The sequence below is a fragment of the Tarenaya hassleriana genome, unplaced genomic scaffold, assembly GCF_000463585.1.
Source record: "Tarenaya hassleriana unplaced genomic scaffold, ASM46358v1 Cleome13, whole genome shotgun sequence".
NCBI classification, from domain to species: domain Eukaryota; kingdom Viridiplantae; phylum Streptophyta; class Magnoliopsida; order Brassicales; family Cleomaceae; genus Tarenaya; species Tarenaya hassleriana.
Genome location: NW_010963495.1, coordinates 60,083 through 77,459, shown reverse-complemented (window position 1 = coordinate 77,459; position 17,377 = coordinate 60,083). Strand labels below are relative to the sequence as shown.

At 40.1% G+C, this 17,377-nt stretch overlaps 4 protein-coding genes across 11 annotated transcripts in view; all 4 read left to right on the top strand.

Annotated features, from left to right (window-relative positions):
* The first annotated feature begins 554 nt into the window (after nt 1–554).
* LOC104807165 (potassium transporter 13) lies at nt 555–5,569 on the top strand. Its single transcript, XM_010532320.2, has 10 exons — nt 555–851; nt 1,124–1,352; nt 1,511–1,759; nt 1,961–2,011; nt 2,447–2,707; nt 2,841–2,893; nt 3,006–3,120; nt 3,253–3,507; nt 4,053–4,575; nt 4,669–5,569. Exons 1-10 carry the CDS (start codon nt 555–557, stop codon nt 5,195–5,197), a joined length of 2,562 nt encoding a protein of 853 aa, XP_010530622.1. The 3' UTR covers nt 5,198–5,569.
* Nucleotides 5,570–6,010: 441 nt separating this feature from the next.
* LOC104807164 (methyl-CpG-binding domain-containing protein 8-like) lies at nt 6,011–10,254 on the top strand. 5 transcript variants are annotated; one of them, XM_010532319.2, is made up of 5 exons: nt 6,012–6,976; nt 7,352–7,493; nt 7,572–7,649; nt 7,746–8,510; nt 9,563–10,254. In XM_010532319.2, the coding sequence occupies exons 1-5, from the start codon at nt 6,075–6,077 to the stop codon at nt 9,953–9,955; spliced, it is 2,280 nt and encodes a 759-aa protein (XP_010530621.1). In that variant the 5' UTR covers nt 6,012–6,074; the 3' UTR covers nt 9,956–10,254. The 5 variants fall into 5 exon arrangements, with proteins under 5 accessions (XP_010530617.1, XP_010530616.1, XP_010530621.1 ...); XM_010532318.2 differs by having other exon boundaries at nt 7,569–7,649; XM_010532316.2 differs by having other exon boundaries at nt 7,569–7,649; nt 7,725–8,510.
* A 457-nt stretch (nt 10,255–10,711) lies between these two features.
* Nucleotides 10,712–13,539, top strand: LOC104807163 (trafficking protein particle complex subunit 2-like). Of its 4 annotated transcripts, none has more exons than XM_010532311.2 (7): nt 10,730–10,807; nt 11,020–11,131; nt 11,724–11,843; nt 12,206–12,291; nt 12,387–12,448; nt 12,780–12,865; nt 13,149–13,539. In XM_010532311.2, the coding sequence occupies exons 3-7, from the start codon at nt 11,763–11,765 to the stop codon at nt 13,239–13,241; spliced, it is 408 nt and encodes a 135-aa protein (XP_010530613.1). In that variant the 5' UTR covers nt 10,730–10,807; nt 11,020–11,131; nt 11,724–11,762; the 3' UTR covers nt 13,242–13,539. The 4 variants fall into 4 exon arrangements, with proteins under 4 accessions (XP_010530612.1, XP_010530613.1, XP_010530614.1 ...); XM_010532312.1 differs by lacking the exon at nt 10,730–10,807 and adding an exon at nt 10,833–10,940; XM_010532310.1 differs by lacking the exon at nt 11,020–11,131 and having other exon boundaries at nt 10,712–10,807.
* Nucleotides 13,540–13,944: 405 nt separating this feature from the next.
* Nucleotides 13,945–17,377, top strand: part of LOC104807822 (cytochrome P450 93A3-like) — a 4,790-nt gene continuing 1,357 nt past the window's right edge. The window contains exons 1-3 of the mRNA XM_010533246.1: nt 13,945–14,941; nt 15,591–16,053; nt 17,195–17,226. Of these exons, the coding sequence (XP_010531548.1) occupies nt 14,021–14,941; nt 15,591–16,053; nt 17,195–17,226 (1,416 nt within the window). The 5' untranslated portion in view covers nt 13,945–14,020. The remainder of the gene's footprint in view (nt 14,942–15,590; nt 16,054–17,194; nt 17,227–17,377) is intronic.

Here is a 17,377-nt window from a genome sequence, read left to right as displayed (position 1 = left end):
AAATCTTAGATGTAAATTCACGTATATTTTTATTTTTATTCTACATATTTTTCAAATTTAATTAGAACTTTTAAAATTCCATCAAATCATATGTATATGCTATTAAAATTTTGTATAAAACGTTTGATATACTGTTTTAATATTATAAAGTTTGGATATTTTAGCTGTTATATGCAAAAACGAATTGAATCAAATAATATTTCATCGTGTTTAAGTTGATTGAATATACTCTAAATCAGATTTAGTTATGATTTTTTAATTAAATTATCTAATATTCGAATCAAATATGAGGTGTCATCCTCAAGTTAAAGGCGTCAACTATATTTGTTGACTTTTCGTCATAATTAAAGACCCCGGACCGAAGGGATCGACCGGTCCGGTTAAGATTGTGATTCGAACCGGATTCCACACGTGTAAGCTTCACTCTCATGATTCACAGATCTTTCATCATCGTCATTTGAATTGCCATCCTCCTTCCTGTTAACGAACTCCATCTCCATCCAAATACCAAGCCCTAGATCTACCAATCCTGTTCCTCGTTTCCGGTGGTCGAGATGTTGAAGAAGGACGAAGAGAGCAGCGGCGGTGGCGGAGGATCCGATACGGAGGACGAGATCTCCGGAATTGAATCGATGCCGTCGATGTCGCGCTGGGTTTTCGAAGAGAAGGATGATTACGATGAGATTGATGGCGATTATGAGGAGGACGATGGCGCGCGCCACCGGTCAGACATTTATTCCGATGATGAAGATGAGAATGTGGAGCAGCGCTTGATTCGAACTAGCCCTGCCGTTGATTCTTTCGATGTGGACGCATTCGAGATTCCTGGAGGTCCGAGGAATGATTTCGAGGTTTGCAGTTCATCTTTCATCTTCTTATCATTGCATTCGCCGATCGTTTCTCATGTGTGTAATTGCATGTATAAGTGAATATACGTGTTTATTATTTGTGAAGAATATTTTTTGGAGCTAGTTGATAAGTGTGTAGTTATGGCGCATTTCTTATGTGTAATGTTGCAAGGCTAATTGTACTTATGAAGTAAGAAGTTCCATGATTGTGTGTTTGTATGCTACAGATTAAGCTTAAGATCTTGACGTTATTATGTTGAAATGGCCTCCTGCAGGATTCGACCATAAGAAGGAAAATCATACTTGCTTTTCAGACTCTTGGGGTTGTATTTGGTGATGTTGGAACAAGTCCATTGTATACCTTCAGCGTGATGTTCAACAAATCCCCAATTAAGGGGAAGGAAGATATTATTGGAGCATTATCGTTGGTCATATACACCTTAATATTGATCCCTCTTGTTAAGTATGTAATGTTTGTTCTTTGGGCCAACGACGATGGTGAAGGTATTCTCATTTCTTATCTGCATTTTCACTGGATCTGATTTTAATTGTTTAGTAAGGCATGCTTATCGTGTTGATTTATTTATTTATTTATTTTTGTTCTGTTTTGTTTTCATTTTGCATTCGCCGTGTAATCTGTTTGTTGTATTATTGAACCACAGGTGGTACTTTTGCCTTATATTCTCTAATCTGTCGGCATGCGAAGGTTAGCCTCATTCCAAATCAGTCTCCATCCGATGCCCGTATATCGGGTTTCGGTTTGAAGGTTCCGTCTCCAGAACTTGAAAGATCCTTGAAAATAAAAGAAAGACTTGAGGCATCAATGACCTTGAAAAAGCTTCTTCTTATGTTAGTTCTTGCCGGCACTGCTATGGTCATCGCTGATGCGGTTGTTACGCCTGCCATGTCAGGTCATTCATATGCTATGCTACGCTGTAGTTAATCTGCTTTAGGCGTTGATCAATTTATAATGCCAAATAACTTACCTTAAATTCTTGATTGTATATTGATAATTGTCTGTTGGCGGATAATGGTTTTTCCGTGTCATATTTTCTATGTGAATGCATCAGTATTTGGTCTGTTTCTTAATTACCATCTTCTTTTGGATGCAGTGATGTCTGCCATTGGTGGTCTGAAGGTTGGTGTTGGTTCTATAGAACAAGGTAAGTTGTAATTTTAGTTGAATTAATCTGGTTCATTAATTTCCCTGCGCTTCATTTCCTATGCCAATTGTTCTTTCGCTTCTTTGTAAAAGCTCCCCTGAAGTTTTCTTATATGGAACATACAACTTCATTTGCAATGTCAAAAGGGTTGTATTCTTGGTTTATATACTTCTATCAAATTATAGATACCACAAAGAAGACTGCACGGGAAGAGCAGTAGAGCACCGATTCTTTTGCTCTGTCATTTGTTCTGACTGATCATACAGAACTTTACCCTAGTCAAGAAATGTGGACAATTTGTTGATATGAGGAAATTATGATCGTGGACTTGTGCTATTAAAAGTTCTGGTTTCAATATCTTAAAACTTTCTGGTTTCTGCTATGAGTAATTATCGGTTGTTAATAACTTTTGGTGCTTACATGCTTAATTTTCAGATCAGGTGGTCATCATTTCAGTCAGCTTGCTGGTGATATTATTCAGTGTACAGAAATATGGAACAAGTAAAATGGGACTTGCCCTCGGCCCAGCATTATTTGTATGGTTTTGTTGTCTTGCGGGCATTGGAATTCACAACCTTATTAAATATGACAGCAGTGTTTTTAGAGCATTCAATCCTGCCCACATCTATTTCTTCTTCAAGAGAAACTCTGTAAATGCTTGGTATGCGCTGGGGGGTTGTCTTCTATGTGCCACAGGTAAATATGAAAATATGGGAATAATTTGCTTCAAGCCTTCAAGGAACTCTCTAAAAACTTGATCTTCATTTGGATGACATTTTAAGTGCTGTGCATTTTTGACTCACTTCTTTGCCCGTGTTTGACATTTCAGGATCGGAAGCCATGTTTGCAGATCTTTGCTATTTCTCTGTTCACTCAGTCCAGGTAGCTGGGAAATTTAGTAGCCATTTCCGGATCATTTTCTATTTCTTGTCTTTATGATAAGTGTCTTTCTAATCATCTGCAATTTTGATTCACTGGTAGTGGTTATCTGCAGCTTACATTCATGTTTCTGGTGTTGCCTTGCCTCTTATTGGGTTATTTGGGTCAAGCTGCATACCTTATGGAAAATCATAATGATGCTGAGGAAGCTTTCTTTTCATCAGTTCCAAGTAAGATGCACTATCTGGTTCCCATGATGCCTCTATCAAACATCAGAGTAGTAACCTTCAACTATCACAATACCATCTTTAACTTACTGCGCAAACATATTTCTAATTACTTGTTGTTTTCTGTTTTATCAGGTGCTATTTTCTGGCCGGTCTTTCTCATTTCTAACGTCGCTGCTTTGATTGCTAGTCGTGCAATGACAACAGCCACATTCTCATGCATCAAACAATCAATAGCACTGGGCTGTTTCCCACGCCTTAAAATCATCCACACGTCAAGAAAATTTATTGGACAGATTTATATTCCAGTCCTAAACTGGTTCCTTTTAGTGGTGTGCCTGATTGTTGTCTGCACTATCTCAAGCATTTTTGAGATTGGAAATGCTTATGGTAACTTCTTCCCCCACTGAATCTTGTTTGGTTTCTTACAATATATATGTTTTTCCTCATCGTGAAGGTAGTGGGATTTGATAATTTTATAGTACACAACTTGATTGTACGATGTTTAAAACTTGAGCTATATCAGAAAGTGTAATGTTGGAAATTTCATTTTGCATGTTATTTCTGTAATGGTATTGTGAAGAACTTTAGAAGATTTTGATGTCCTTATAGCAGTGTCATATATTTGGGTTTGTCTTGTGCTTGTGCAATCTCGAGCTGATGCATTACGGTCCGTATGTAGGATGACTTTTACTGAAACCATATTAAACACCTTTAGTTTTATGTTGGGTCTAGGACTTGAGATTTAAGCTGTGATATATGGCACAATTGAATTACATCAAGGAGAACTTCATGTAATCACCATCTCTGATGTTCTTTTTTTCTATACTTATTTGTGATTTAGTTTGCTTGTATGTCAAAATATCTTGTGATTTTGTTTTGTTCATTAGTCTCAGTGGTATCGGTGTTTCTGATTTTTGGATTCTAATCTTCAGGCATAGCAGAGCTGGGAGTGATGATGACAACAACGATCTTGTTGACCCTGGTAATGCTTCTGATCTGGCAAACTAACATCATAATCGTTACCTCCTTTGCAATTCTTTCTCTGGGAGTGGAGTTGCTTTTCTTCTCGTCTGTTATTTCAAGTGTGGGAGATGGAAGTTGGATAATCTTGGTGTTCGCTTCAATCATGTTTCTCATAATGTACATCTGGAACTACGGGAGTAAGCTTAAGTATGAAACTGAAGTCCAGAAAAAGATTTCGATGGACCTACTGCGGGAACTCGGCTGTAACCTCGGAACCATTAGAGCTCCGGGCATCGGTTTGCTGTATAACGAACTGGCAAAGGGAGTTCCAGTGATATTTGGCCACTTTCTGACCACTCTTCCTGCAATCCATTCGATGATCATCTTCGTTTGCATAAAGTATGTTCCTGTTCCTACTGTGCCTCAGAACGAAAGGTTTCTTTTCAAGCGTATCTGCCCAAGGAGCTATCACTTATTCCGCTGCGTAGCCAGGTAACATGAAAAAACTGCTTCCACTGATTCATAATGTTGAAAATTTGGTCAAAATTTTAGTGATGTATCATGTTTTTCTCCTCCTCGAAACAGATACGGATACAGAGATGCCCGGAAGGAAAACCATCAGGCGTTTGAGCAAATGCTGATCGAGAGTCTCGAGAAATTTATCCGCAAGGAAGCACAGGAGCGTTCGCTGGAGAGCGATGGAGACCACGATACGGATTCTGAGGACGAAAACACGTTGTCCCGAGTTTTGGTAGCACCCAACGGGAGTGTATATTCGCTCGGAGTTCCTCTCTTAGCCGAGCACAAGGATCTATTGCACAAGAGCCCCATAAAGAATCTGGCTATAGAAGAATCACCCGAACCAACAACAGTATCCGAGGTGGAGCAGAGCCTCGAAAGAGAACTGTCATTTATACACAAAGCGAAAGAGTCGGGGGTGGTGTATCTTCTCGGGCACGGAGATATAAGGGCGAGGAAGGATTCGTGGTTTCTGAAGAAACTGGTGATAAACTACATGTACGCGTTCTTGAGGAAGAACTGCAGGAGAGGGATTACGAACTTGAGCGTGCCGCACTCCCATCTTATGCAGGTCGGTATGACTTATATGGTGTGAAACGGTTTTCGCCCCATCACGACACATTTAAGGCACGATCGATCACGATAAATACGAATAATGGTTTCGGAGAATTTGGTATTCAAGAACAGGAATGGAAGCTGATTGAAGAGGGAGCCATTGCTTTCGCACATTGTTTCATTGAATGTGATTGTTTGTGTTTGTATAGAGTCAGAGATGAGAGATGAGGATGGCTGTATTTTTTTTCCGGTCAATGTCGATGTAATATCCTGAATTGTTTTTCTTCTTTTTGTATTTTTTATTTTGTTTGATTTGTCTCGCACGTTCCCATTTTGGGCGTTGTTTGGGTTCTTGAAGTTTAAAGGAAAGAGGACGAATGCTGCTTGGGACACGTTATATTAGATTTTGTTATATTAGTTTTTTATTTAGATTTTTTTTTAGTTTTAAAATATTTTCTTCGTCTAAGTTTTGTATTGTAAAAAATATTTTTCCAAATTCTGTTCAATTATTATTATATTTGTTTCAAATCTATCCTCAATTGATACGGTTGGTATCGTCGTTCTTCTTATTCTCTTGTTATTCTTAGAAAAAAATCTGAATATGACTATTACATGATCCTTATTATATGTGAAAATAAATATAGATCTTTTTATTTATAACTCGAATAAATTATATAAATCGACTATTAATTGAATTTCAAAAATATTATAAATATGCTGTAAGCAACTATTATTATAAAATATTATTTTTGTTTTTATTTTATTTTCGTTATCATGGATGATTTTGTAATAATCCCTAGCCCTAGGTATTGTACGCGTGAGTTATTTGTTTTTCTTCACCAACTCGCACCAAGTGATTGGTTTTAAAGTGTGAGTGAAAAAAGTTCAACAATCAGTCATCACTTCTCGCCGCTCCAATGGCGACTATGGCTCCGGAATATCCGCCGCACTCGACCCAAACCCTGGATCAACTCTCCTTCATCGACCTCTCAACCCTAACTCAATCGGAGCTCCTCGCTCTCTCCCGCTGCTCCTCCGTCACCGCCTCAGCGGCCAACTGCTTCCCCGGCGACACCGCCGTAGCTTCGATCGACCGTTCAGCGTTTAATGAAAGCGTTGGATCTCGCAGGCAAACCTTCTGCCGCCTTGGTCCGTCGTCTCCTTCCTCCTCCGTCCACCACCGCTCCCGCGTCGCCGTCGCGGGCCGCCTCTCCTCCTCCTCCGCTAAGTCGCTCGCTGTTTCTGATGCCGGTGTCGCAGATGCCTCCGGTGATCCTCACCACGGTGAGAATCGGCGGATCATCGCTAATCTCAAGCAGAGTCTCAGGAATCTTCCGGAATTCTACGACATCGACTTCGATTATGTTCCTCCTTGTTCATTCACGAATCCTACCTTGAGTTTATGCGATGGTGGAGGGGAGAGGAAGAGGAAGCGGGGTAGAAAGCCGAAGCCAAAACCTGAGAATTTCAAGCCCGAGATACAGAAACCTGTATCTGTCACGGTCGCAGGGAATGAAGACCCAGAGACTGGACTCGAGTCTGTGAACAAGAATGGCGTTAGGGTTGATTTGGCAGCCTTGTCAACCTTGGAAGATCCGTACGGGCCTGAGATACGGCGGAGAACGGAGGGATTGTGCGGCGAGGAAGAGCTTCTAGGGTTTCTGAGCAGTCTCGGTGGTGAGTGGTGTAGCCGGAGGAGGAAGAGGAAGATTGTTGATGCAGGAGTTCTTGGGGACTTTTTGCCAGTTGGTTGGAAGCTTCTTCTGGCGCTGAAGAGGAAGGAACGTCGCGCGTGGGTTTATTGCCGAAGAATTGTGAGGTTTGATTCTTGTCTCACTAGTTAACTGTTCGTTTAGGGTTTACCTGGAAGTATTTGGGAATTGTGTTATAGTAAATGTGCCTTCGGATAGAGCCAGAGGAGCTTATATGGTAGGAAACTTTAAATAGGGAATCATGTATGTTAATATCTGTAATTAGAGACGTATAAGGCTTTCCGATTGATCGACACCCAAGACTTGAACAGATTTTGGAGCTTTTCGTTGTCTCAATTCATTGCCCGGAATGCTGGTTCTGAGGTCGTTATCATGTCTCGCTTACATTCAGTTGCAGAGGCAGATGAAATTGTTCTAACTGTGAGCTATTTTGCGTTCTCTCGTTCTCTGACACTTTTCTTTTCGTGCTCTGTGTTAATCAGTCCCGGTGGAAGGCACCTTTTGTCTTGCAAGGAAGTCTCTGAGTATCTGCGATCATATTTTGAGTCCCATGGTGAACCAAGCAGAGTAAATCACGATAGGAGTACCGTTCACCCGGATGGTCCCCAATCAGTTTCTCAAATCGTAAGTTATTTATTCCAACGGATCTCTTCATGTTTGTTATATTGTTCCATTTAATCATTTTGATGATCGTTTCAGCAGAATCAAGATGCTAACTGCAGTGAGGATCCTCGAAAATATCATAGTTTAATGACTGTATCGAATAATGATAATCTCAAGGTAATCCAAGTACAGAACTTGTTCAAGTGCCAGAAATGCAACTCGACCTTTGATACGAATGACGCATATCTTCAGCATCTCATATCTGTTCACCAGGAAAATACTAAGAGATGTAAACTTGGATCTTCGGTGGAGGGTGGTCAGACAATTACAAATGGCAATCGGGATGAAGGAGTTGAACAACAATACGATCAGCTCGGGTTTCAGCAAACGATAGAACCAACGATCAAAGATGATCTGGGTATGAGGATATCGAGGATGGATGCTCTTATTGAAATTGCTCATAACTCCATGCTAGAGACCTCGTCAGCACCTCCCACAGAAGCCACTGAGAGACTTATTATGTTCGATGAATTAAATTTGGTTTCAGAAGGAAAGAGATCCGTCTCTGATTCTGAACACGAAATGATTTCTCCTATTGGAGTTGAAACAGAGGACGGATTGACCATAACTAATCTGGATCAGGGTTTTCCAGGAGAGATTAATGGAAATACTGCAACTGGTGAAAAGGTGGAGATTCTTGAACATGTTACTAATTTTATGGACATCGAGACGGGTTCTCATCGATCTGAAGCCTTCCCCGGGAAACATGGGTTCGGAGGTGCTGCCAATGGAACCGAAGAATCTGTTTTTGGAAATAAACCAGCTGATGAAATCTGTTTGGCTATTCCCACAGAGAATCAAGAAGCCTTGGGTGTTTCATTGGCTTCTTCTAGCGGTGATGGAGGTGTTAATAACGAGCAATCGGGTCTCATGAGAATGGACTTTAGACTGACTAATGATACTGCGCCGATTCAAGATTCAATACAATTTCAGTTGCAGCCTACACAAAATCTGCAAACATATGACAACGTCTCTAAGGTATGACAGGTTTTACGTAGGGGTGTAAAATGGGTTCGGGCCTACGGGCTGGCTCTGAGCTGGGCTGAGAATAATTGAGCCTAGAAAAAAACGGGTCAAACGAGCCGGTCCATCACGGGCCGGGCTGGCTCGCGGACCAAATTTTTTTTTTCTTTTTAAATTTTTTTAAATTTTTTTTATATATTTTTATATACAAATTATATTTTTATTACATATTTAATTTATTTTGTTTAAAATTTTAAATATTTTTATTATATTTTAAATATTTTTTAAATATTAAAATTATTTTAAAATATTTTTTAGTATTTAAATTTTATTTTTAAAATTATATAGGCGATCTGGGTTGGGTTGGTCTATTTTTTGGTTCGTTAAAAAACGGGTTGGGCTGGGCTGGGCTAAAATTTTCTCGGATCGGGATCTCCAACTCTTTCTCAGAAGAACCAGGCGGACCGCCTGTTTTTCTCTAGCGGTCGCTCGATTTTTGAAGTTTTGTGAATCTGTTCATTTTCGGGCTACTGCCTCTCATTTTCGGGCTACCCTCCTGATATTTCTGAGCAAACACGGGCCGGGCTGGCTCGCGGACCAAATTTTTTTTTTCTTTTTAAATTTTTTTAAATTTTTTTTATATATTTTTATATACAAATTATATTTTTATTACATATTTAATTTATTTTGTTTAAAATTTTAAATATTTTTATTATATTTTAAATATTTTTTAAATATTAAAATTATTTTAAAATATTTTTTAGTATTTAAATTTTATTTTTAAAATTATATAGGCGATCTGGGTTGGGTTGGTCTATTTTTTGGTTCGTTAAAAAACGGGTTGGGCTGGGCTGGGCTAAAATTTTCTCGGATCGGGACGAGCCGGACTGGGCTGGGCCGGCCCGTTTTACACCCTAATTTTACGGCATGTTTTTTCATCTACTCTCATAAATCTATCTTTTCGCTTGACTGTTCATTCTGATAAGCTTCAGTTATGAACTCCTCTTCCATAATATTCTACTGATTTGAGACCCGATTTTGTAACACGATTAATATTTTCCGTACAGGGAGAAGATAAACCATTTAGTATAAACCCGAGCAACGAGCTACAGTTGGAGTACATGGAGTCGCTAAAACTCAACTTTGTGGGCGGCACAGATATGTCGTTAGTACCGATGGGTCTCGAGGAAAACACGGCCATGGTTGAAGAAGAAACAGCTTACGGCTCCGCCCCTCAGTTCCAATCACAAGAAGTAGTGTTAGGTATGACCGGTGGCGGTTCCGGCAACAATCTGACGACGATTTGTATGTGGTGTGGGATCGAGTTCAGTCACGTCTTGTCGGATTCGGAGCCGAGATCGGATTCCGTTGGGTACATGTGCCTCGCTTGCAAGGCCAGAATCTCCGGACAGATGGGTACGCCTGATGCTCATCCTCCTCCTACTTCTACCATATTCTAAGGCTGCCCTGCTTGTTTGATTCTGCATTAACATGGAAACACACCATTACTCACTCACGGGGTTCTGTGTTTTTATGTAAATACTCTCGTAAGAAACATGTAATTGAATTTCTTCATGTTATTTCTTGTGGAGTGACTTTTATGGCTTGGTGGCTTTATTTTGGCATTTTGCTAAAATTCATATTTGTATGTTCTAGGATTAGATGGAGATGGTGAATGGTGATGGATACACGCTCCTTCATGTCGTTCTGGGTTTCCCAAACATGGTTTTGGTTTTATTTTATTTTTTTTCTCTCATTATTACACGTTATCAATACACATCAAATCGATACGCCCTCCATCCGTATCGGTTGCATGTGACCAAGGATTTTCGAGAAATAATATATTAAAATTTATGCATAATTACAAATGAAAGATTGTATAAATTTTTTATTAAATGGGTACAACTCTTCGTAATGGGAAGTTGTATAGTTTTATATGAAGGATCATGAACTTTAAAAAAAAAATGTCACATAAGTCTCCATTGAACTAGCTGAAAATAAACACTTTAATGCCCACAATTATGATCGAAATGGATCACGAAAATAATAATGAGAAGAAGACGTTTTTACAAGTTTGAAGTGTGTTTTTTTTTACAGGCAACTGTTACAAACATAAACCGAGATATTATTGTAAGCGTATTGAATTTTTTTTTTTCACAAAAAGTTGAAATTGTAAGCGTATTGAATTTTAAAAGTATTTTTTTTTTTCGGTAATTCCATCTCAACCCCAGCGGAATAAGAATCTTCAGCCTTAAAAGTCATATTTTCGTTTCCAAGAAATCAACCGACGGAACACATACAATCGCCTCCAGGTAATCAATCTCTCTTCCTCTCTTAAACTGCATAGCTCCGGCTGCCAGATCGGCCGGATCCTGCCTCGCCGGGATCTGATTGCCTATCAACTGATGCCTCGCGTTTTGGTTTTTCTCGGCTGACTCACTTTGCGTATGTTCTAACTACAATTGTCTGTTGGATCACATTTTAGGGGTTTTGTTTTGCTGACATTGAGATTTTTGCTGAAAAGGACAAAAAAATCGAGGGAAAGATGAAAGGATGGGAATCACCATTGTTAATCTGTAGCTCGTTCTGTTGATTGAAAACTTTTACCTCGTTTGTTGCTGGTCAAGTGAGAAAAGGTGCTTCCCTTGTTACAATTTGGCTTCAGCCTTGTGTTATTGTGGTCAGATTCAGTCAGTATCACCAGCTTAAAAGATTTGTTTGATCATTAGAACCTTGTGTTGTGATCCTTTGTTCTAGTGAGAAGAATTGGACCCTTTTGATTGTTTCTATTGCTAATGTGATGGCCTGTCAATCTTTGTTCTACTTCTGTGAAGTTGGAGTCCTGGAATCTGTCTCTGTAAGAGACATTTTATCAAATTTTCGATTTTCCCTGTTCTGTTTGTCCATCCAAGAACAGGCTATGCTTACTGACCTCACAAATGGCTCTAGCTTGGATTTTGGAATGATGATTTGACATATGGAACTGAAGAGGCTATTGGAAACCAGTTTTTGGATGCAACTTGAGCCTCTTGCTGTGCTTTGTTTCGTTAGTTTCTTGTTCTAGGTTCGGGTAATAAGCTAGAGTTGTGTTTCATATTAAAACTTCTGATTCCTCCTATCTCAAAAATAATTTATGAGCTAGGGTGATAACACATCGATAAAGTTTTAGAAAATTTGACTTATATTCTTACCAGATTTCAGATTTGTCTCTTGATTTTGTGTTGTTAGGTGAGTCAAGATCTAATCTCCTGATCCCAGGCTGAGGGAATGGCAAACACTGCCTCCTTTATAATCGTGAGTAGGAACGACACTCCCATCTATGAAGCTGAAGTTGGATCTGCTGCCAAAGTAAGCTTTGTTCTTCACTTTTGCTATTTGTTTATGGATTCTTGTATTCATATACATAGGGTTTGGTACTGTATCCTTGAAGCCTGCATTATGTTTCTGTTTGCTTCATTGTGCAACTTTTGTGTGTGTTTGTTTCCTGTGGAGTACATAATCTTAGGTTCTACATATCCAGTTTTCTTAATTTTTGTCTCTTTCGTAGCTTCTAATCCTCAATGGGTGAAAGACTATTCCATGAGATACCTGGATCTTTATGACTTTAGTTCGAATTGTTTAAAGATTTTAGCCGCTGGTTTCTCGTGTTTCTCCTGTCTAGCTTAGTATATATTGTGCACTAATCACTCACACCATTGCCCATGTATTAGAGAGAAGATGCCGCTCAATTGCACCAATTTATACTGCACGCGGCTTTGGATGTTGTCCAGGACCTTGCATGGACTACTAGTGCAATGTCAGTAACGTCGCTTTAGATATAAATCCAGTTCTCCCTATAAGTCATCAAGGATTTCTATCATTCTCATATATGGGGAGTATTTAATTTTCCAGGTTCTTGAAGTCAGTGGACAGGTTTAATGATCTGGTGGTGTCGGTGTATGTTACTGCTGGCCATATCCTTTTTTTTTTCTCTAACTGAGCTAGAAATTATATTCAGTTTCCAATTAAGATGCAAGCGTCGTATTCTGTGGAAGCAAAACATTTTTCTTTTTGTTTCATTGATATTAGTAATGTGCAGCATTCTTCTCTCTCCAGAAAAACAAAGATAAAAAAAAAACATGCATATCTAATGTATTAGCATTTCAGGGTAATCCTTTTTGAAAGCAGAATATATTATGGGTTTTTTGGTACATGCCAAAGCTACTGGCACAGTTAGCTGGGTTCTATTTAAGTTGCATCAAGTGTTATGGTTTAATCTTTGGTTCGTCCTTGACATATCAACACATACGCGATTTATGCTCCTCCATGATTCCCGTAATGAGGACGGCATCAAGAGCTTCTTCCAGGAGGTGCATGAGCTTTATATAAAGGTAATTTTACTTGGTCTCCTTTCGGTTTCATCCATTCTGACTGACGATTAGTTTCAGCATAGTTACATAACAATTGCAGATGGTTTCCTAATCAATGTTATGCTTAAGACACTTTCCATTACCATCAATTTATCGAATTTTTCTCCTGTCTCCTGGACCTTATGCAATGATTGCCAAGTTCATGTATCCTTTTCTTTTCGGTTCATTCTTGGCATGAAACAGCTGATTAATAGGTGAAGTATATAACCCCTTTTTTTCCCTTCTCATGAATGGCAAAATGCAGATTCTTCTCAATCCTTTGTATTTGCCCGGTTCCCGCATCGTCTCATCGCATTTCGACACAAAGGTTCGTGCTCTTGCAAGAAAGTACCTATAGAGAGAGACAGGGGTTACGGTGACGGATTCAGACGCTACACAGTGTCACAGCAATGGGAAATGGTAAAGCAAAATCATTCATCACAAGCACAAGTTTTGAAGGGAAGAAGACGAAGGGATCCTGTGAGAAAGAATCTTCTTGTTCTCGTAAACTTTGTACCAATTGGAAACGCCAATCGTTCCACGCAACCGAAGAAGACATGTTGTGTTCTTTGTTAGTTGTTCCATACTATTTCGGTTCTTTTATTTTTTTATTTTTATGGTCAAAACAGATATGGGTGATCTGATCAACCTAATAATTTATTTCTTTAAAATCGAAAAAATTCAAAATCGATAAAAGTAATAAAAAATGATTTTTTTAAAAAATTAGTTTTTTATTAATAAAAAACTGGAGACTAACCTAAATATAGCCAAACAAAATTAAATATATAAAAGGTAATATAAAAGTAAAATTTTTACCACTAAAATAATCGAAATGAGAATAAAAACAAAACTAAACCGTAAATGACCATCTTCACGTGGAATACGTCGTTCTCGCAAGTCTCAAAACAAAAAACATTTCATGAGCAAATGGCCCACCGTCATCATTGGCATGGTTTCCGATCTTATCATGTCCACCTGTTACATGTTAGTACTCCCAATTAAACAAAATGATTAACATAAACAAAATCATGCAGCACAAATTACCAAACACAATAATTAAAAAAAGTCAAGTTGACCAGGATGGGATCCCAGGATGCAACAACATAATAAGAGTAGACATCAACCGTTGTATCAATCATGTCTTCTTCTTTCTTCCAGATCCTGTCATGGGATCAACCCCACGACGTCGTTTTAACCCCCGTCGTTGTCTTCTCCGTTCTCTGGTACATACGGCTTCTCACCAAGCCGAAACTTCCACCGCTGCCGCCGGGACCTCCTGGCCTCCCCATAGTCGGAAACCTCCCGTTTCTCTCGCCGGAGCTCCACACCTACTTCGAGGGTCTCGCCGGAAAATACGGTCCCATATTCAAACTCCGCCTCGGCGCCAAACTCGCGGTCGTCGTCTCCTCGCCCGAGACGGCCCGGGAAGTCCTCAAGACCCATGACGTCACCTTCGCGAACCATGACGTCCCCGTCGCGGGTCGGGTCAACACGTACGGAGGCGTTGACATTCTCTGGTTACCGTACGGACAAGAATGGCGGATGCTGAGGAAAGTCTGCGTCAGCCGCATGCTGAGTAGCGCCACGTTGGACTCCTCCTACGCGCTCCGCCGCGCCGAGATCCGTCGGACCGTCCGGTTCTTGGAGGACCGGGGCCGGTCCGGTTCACCGGTTAACCTAGGAGAGCAGATATTCATGGCAATTTTGAACGTTATCTTGCAGATGCTGTGGGGCGCGACGGTTGCGGACGAAGAGAGGGAAAGTGTTGGATCTGAATTCAGAGAATTGATTTCTGAGATGACCGAGATCGTTGGTATTCCTGATATTTCAGATTTCTTCCCGGTCCTGGGCCGGTTCGATCTGCAGGGTCTGGTTAAGCGGATGCGTAAACCGGCTCAGCAGTTGGACCGGTTGTTTGACCGGGTGATTAACCAACGGCTGAGAGTTGATAAGAGGAATCAAGGGGACGGTCAGGATTTCTTGCAGTTCTTATTGAAGGTGAGAGAAGAAGACCAAAGTACCCCTCTCACCATGGACCACGTCAAGGCCGTACTCACGGTACATCTGCCTCTTCCCCTTCTTCTATATCTATCTTGCCTTCCATAGTTTAATGATGTTGAATAAATTTATATCCACAATTACAAAATAGGTGATTTCTATTTGAAATTGATTAGATTTGGTTCCATCGCTGCTTTGCAATGTATTTCTAAAATAATAATTTTTACCTAAATTATCAAATTTAGCTGTTTTTTAGAATACTAAAAAAATAGTTATTTTAAGTTTGTATTTTATTGTCAAAAGTAAATATTAAACTATTCAAAAGAATCAAAACGGGTCAATGAATTCTAGATTTTTTTTTTTCGTTATACCATGAATTGTTCCTGAACGACGTTCAATTATAAATCGACACCTTTAAGTCTTGCACATTCAAACCAATCTCCACTCGTCCCAGATCAACACACTAAACACAGTAAAGACTGGTCTAAAGAATAATTCCAATTGCATATTAAAATTGCTTTGGCAATCAATGTTTGATGGAATTGCAAAAAAAAAAACATGTTCAACAAAAGGTTTACATAATACCAAGGCATGAATAATCATTAGAACATATTCAACATCAATGCACAAATACACGCACACACATATATATATATATATGTATAATCGTTGCTAATTAGCTATGGACTTTGTCTCGCATTTCGAACAGGACATGGTGCTGGGCGGCATAGACACATCTTCGAACACGATACAGTACGCCATGGCAGAGCTTATAAACAGACCAGAGGTGAAGAAGAGAGCCCAGCAAGAGTTAGACGAAGTTGTCGGCAAAGACAACGTCGTAGAAGAACCCCACATAACCAAACTCCGTTACCTGTCCGCCGTCATGAAAGAAACCCTAAGGGTTCATCCCATTTTCCCTCTCCTTATCCCACATCGATCCAGCCAATCCGCCGTCGTCTCCGGGTACACCATCCCCAAAGATACCAAGGTTTTCGTCAACGTGTGGGCCATCCACAGAGATCCGAGATCCTGGGAGAATCCGTTGGAGTTTGATCCCGACAGGTTTCTCGGAAGAACAGGTGACTTCAGTGGTAATAACTTCAGCTATCTTCTGATCACACCATCTTTACTTGAGAATTTTATGAGTGGATTGGGATCTTTATCATCAGATTCATGTGCATATGAGTCGTCTAGGGGTAGAGTAGGTCCTTGTTTTGTCCATTTCAGGATCAGGTGGTGCAGTGAAGTCTCCGGGAGAAAACAACGGAAAAATCGGACGAAAACGCGGAATGTGGAGCAAGAGCAAAAACAGGCTACCGCCCTAGAAAGAGATCTGGCCGCCCTAAAGTGATAGAAGCCTCGAGATTTAACAGAAAATTCAGGAGGGCCGCCCATAAGTTCTGCCGACCGCCCGAAAATGCGAAGCATATTCAGGCTCCCGCCTTGAAATACAGAGAGACCGCTCGAAAATGCAATATTCTCAGCGAAAGCCTCAGAAGAAATGGGCTACCGCCCTAAAATGTAGAGCGGCCGCCCATTTATATCTGACGAAATTCAATTTGTGTTTTGGCCCATTTCTAAGCCCACAATGATAGTAGAAGAGAACCTAGGGTTTCCTAACCTTAGGGGAGTCATTTTTAAAAGAAGGGAGCCACCTTGAGGGAAAGGGGGGAGGAAGAACTTGGAGAACAAGGGGGAAAGCTTGGAGAAGGAGGAGAGGAGAGAGAATCCACCATTGAAGACCATATTAAGCTTTCTCTCTCTTACTCTTCATGTTTTATTTTGTTTCTTCTTGTTTTCTTTCCTTGAATATGGAGTAGACCTTTAGTTGTGGGGAAGGGATCCCCTTGTGTGTGGATGTTGGGGTTTAATCTATGATACTCTTGGGTTGTTTTCATTGGTTTGATATTGTGTGCTTCATGCTTTTGATCTTGACAAAACCTTGATTGAATGATTTTAGAATAGATCATGCATAGAGATTGTATAGGATGTGTTTGAGAGACATGCTCGGCAAGATGCGTATAATCTACCTTAGATCACGGGGGGCGAAAGAAGTTCCATTAGTAGTCGTTTGTTTGAATGCTAGAGGGTTAGAGTATGCTAAACTCGATTCCATTCGCGGTGACTTTTACCCGGATAGACAAGCCAACCTTAGATCCCATTCAAGTTTGATCTTAACCTCTCAGGCCTTAGACATTTTCACGATCATGTGTTTCGTTCGAGGACGAACAAACGTTCAAGTCTGGGGGGATTTGATCACACCATCTTTACTTGAGAATTTTATGAGTGGATTGGGATCTTTATCATCAGATTCATGTGCATATGAGTCGTCTAGGGGTAGAGTAGGTCCTTGTTTTGTCCATTTCAGGATCAGGTGGTGCAGTGAAGTCTCCGGGAGAAAACAACGAAAAAATCGGACGAAAACGCGGAATGTGGAACAAGAGTAAAACCAGGCTACCGCCCTAGAAAGAGATCTGGCCGCCCTAAAGTGAT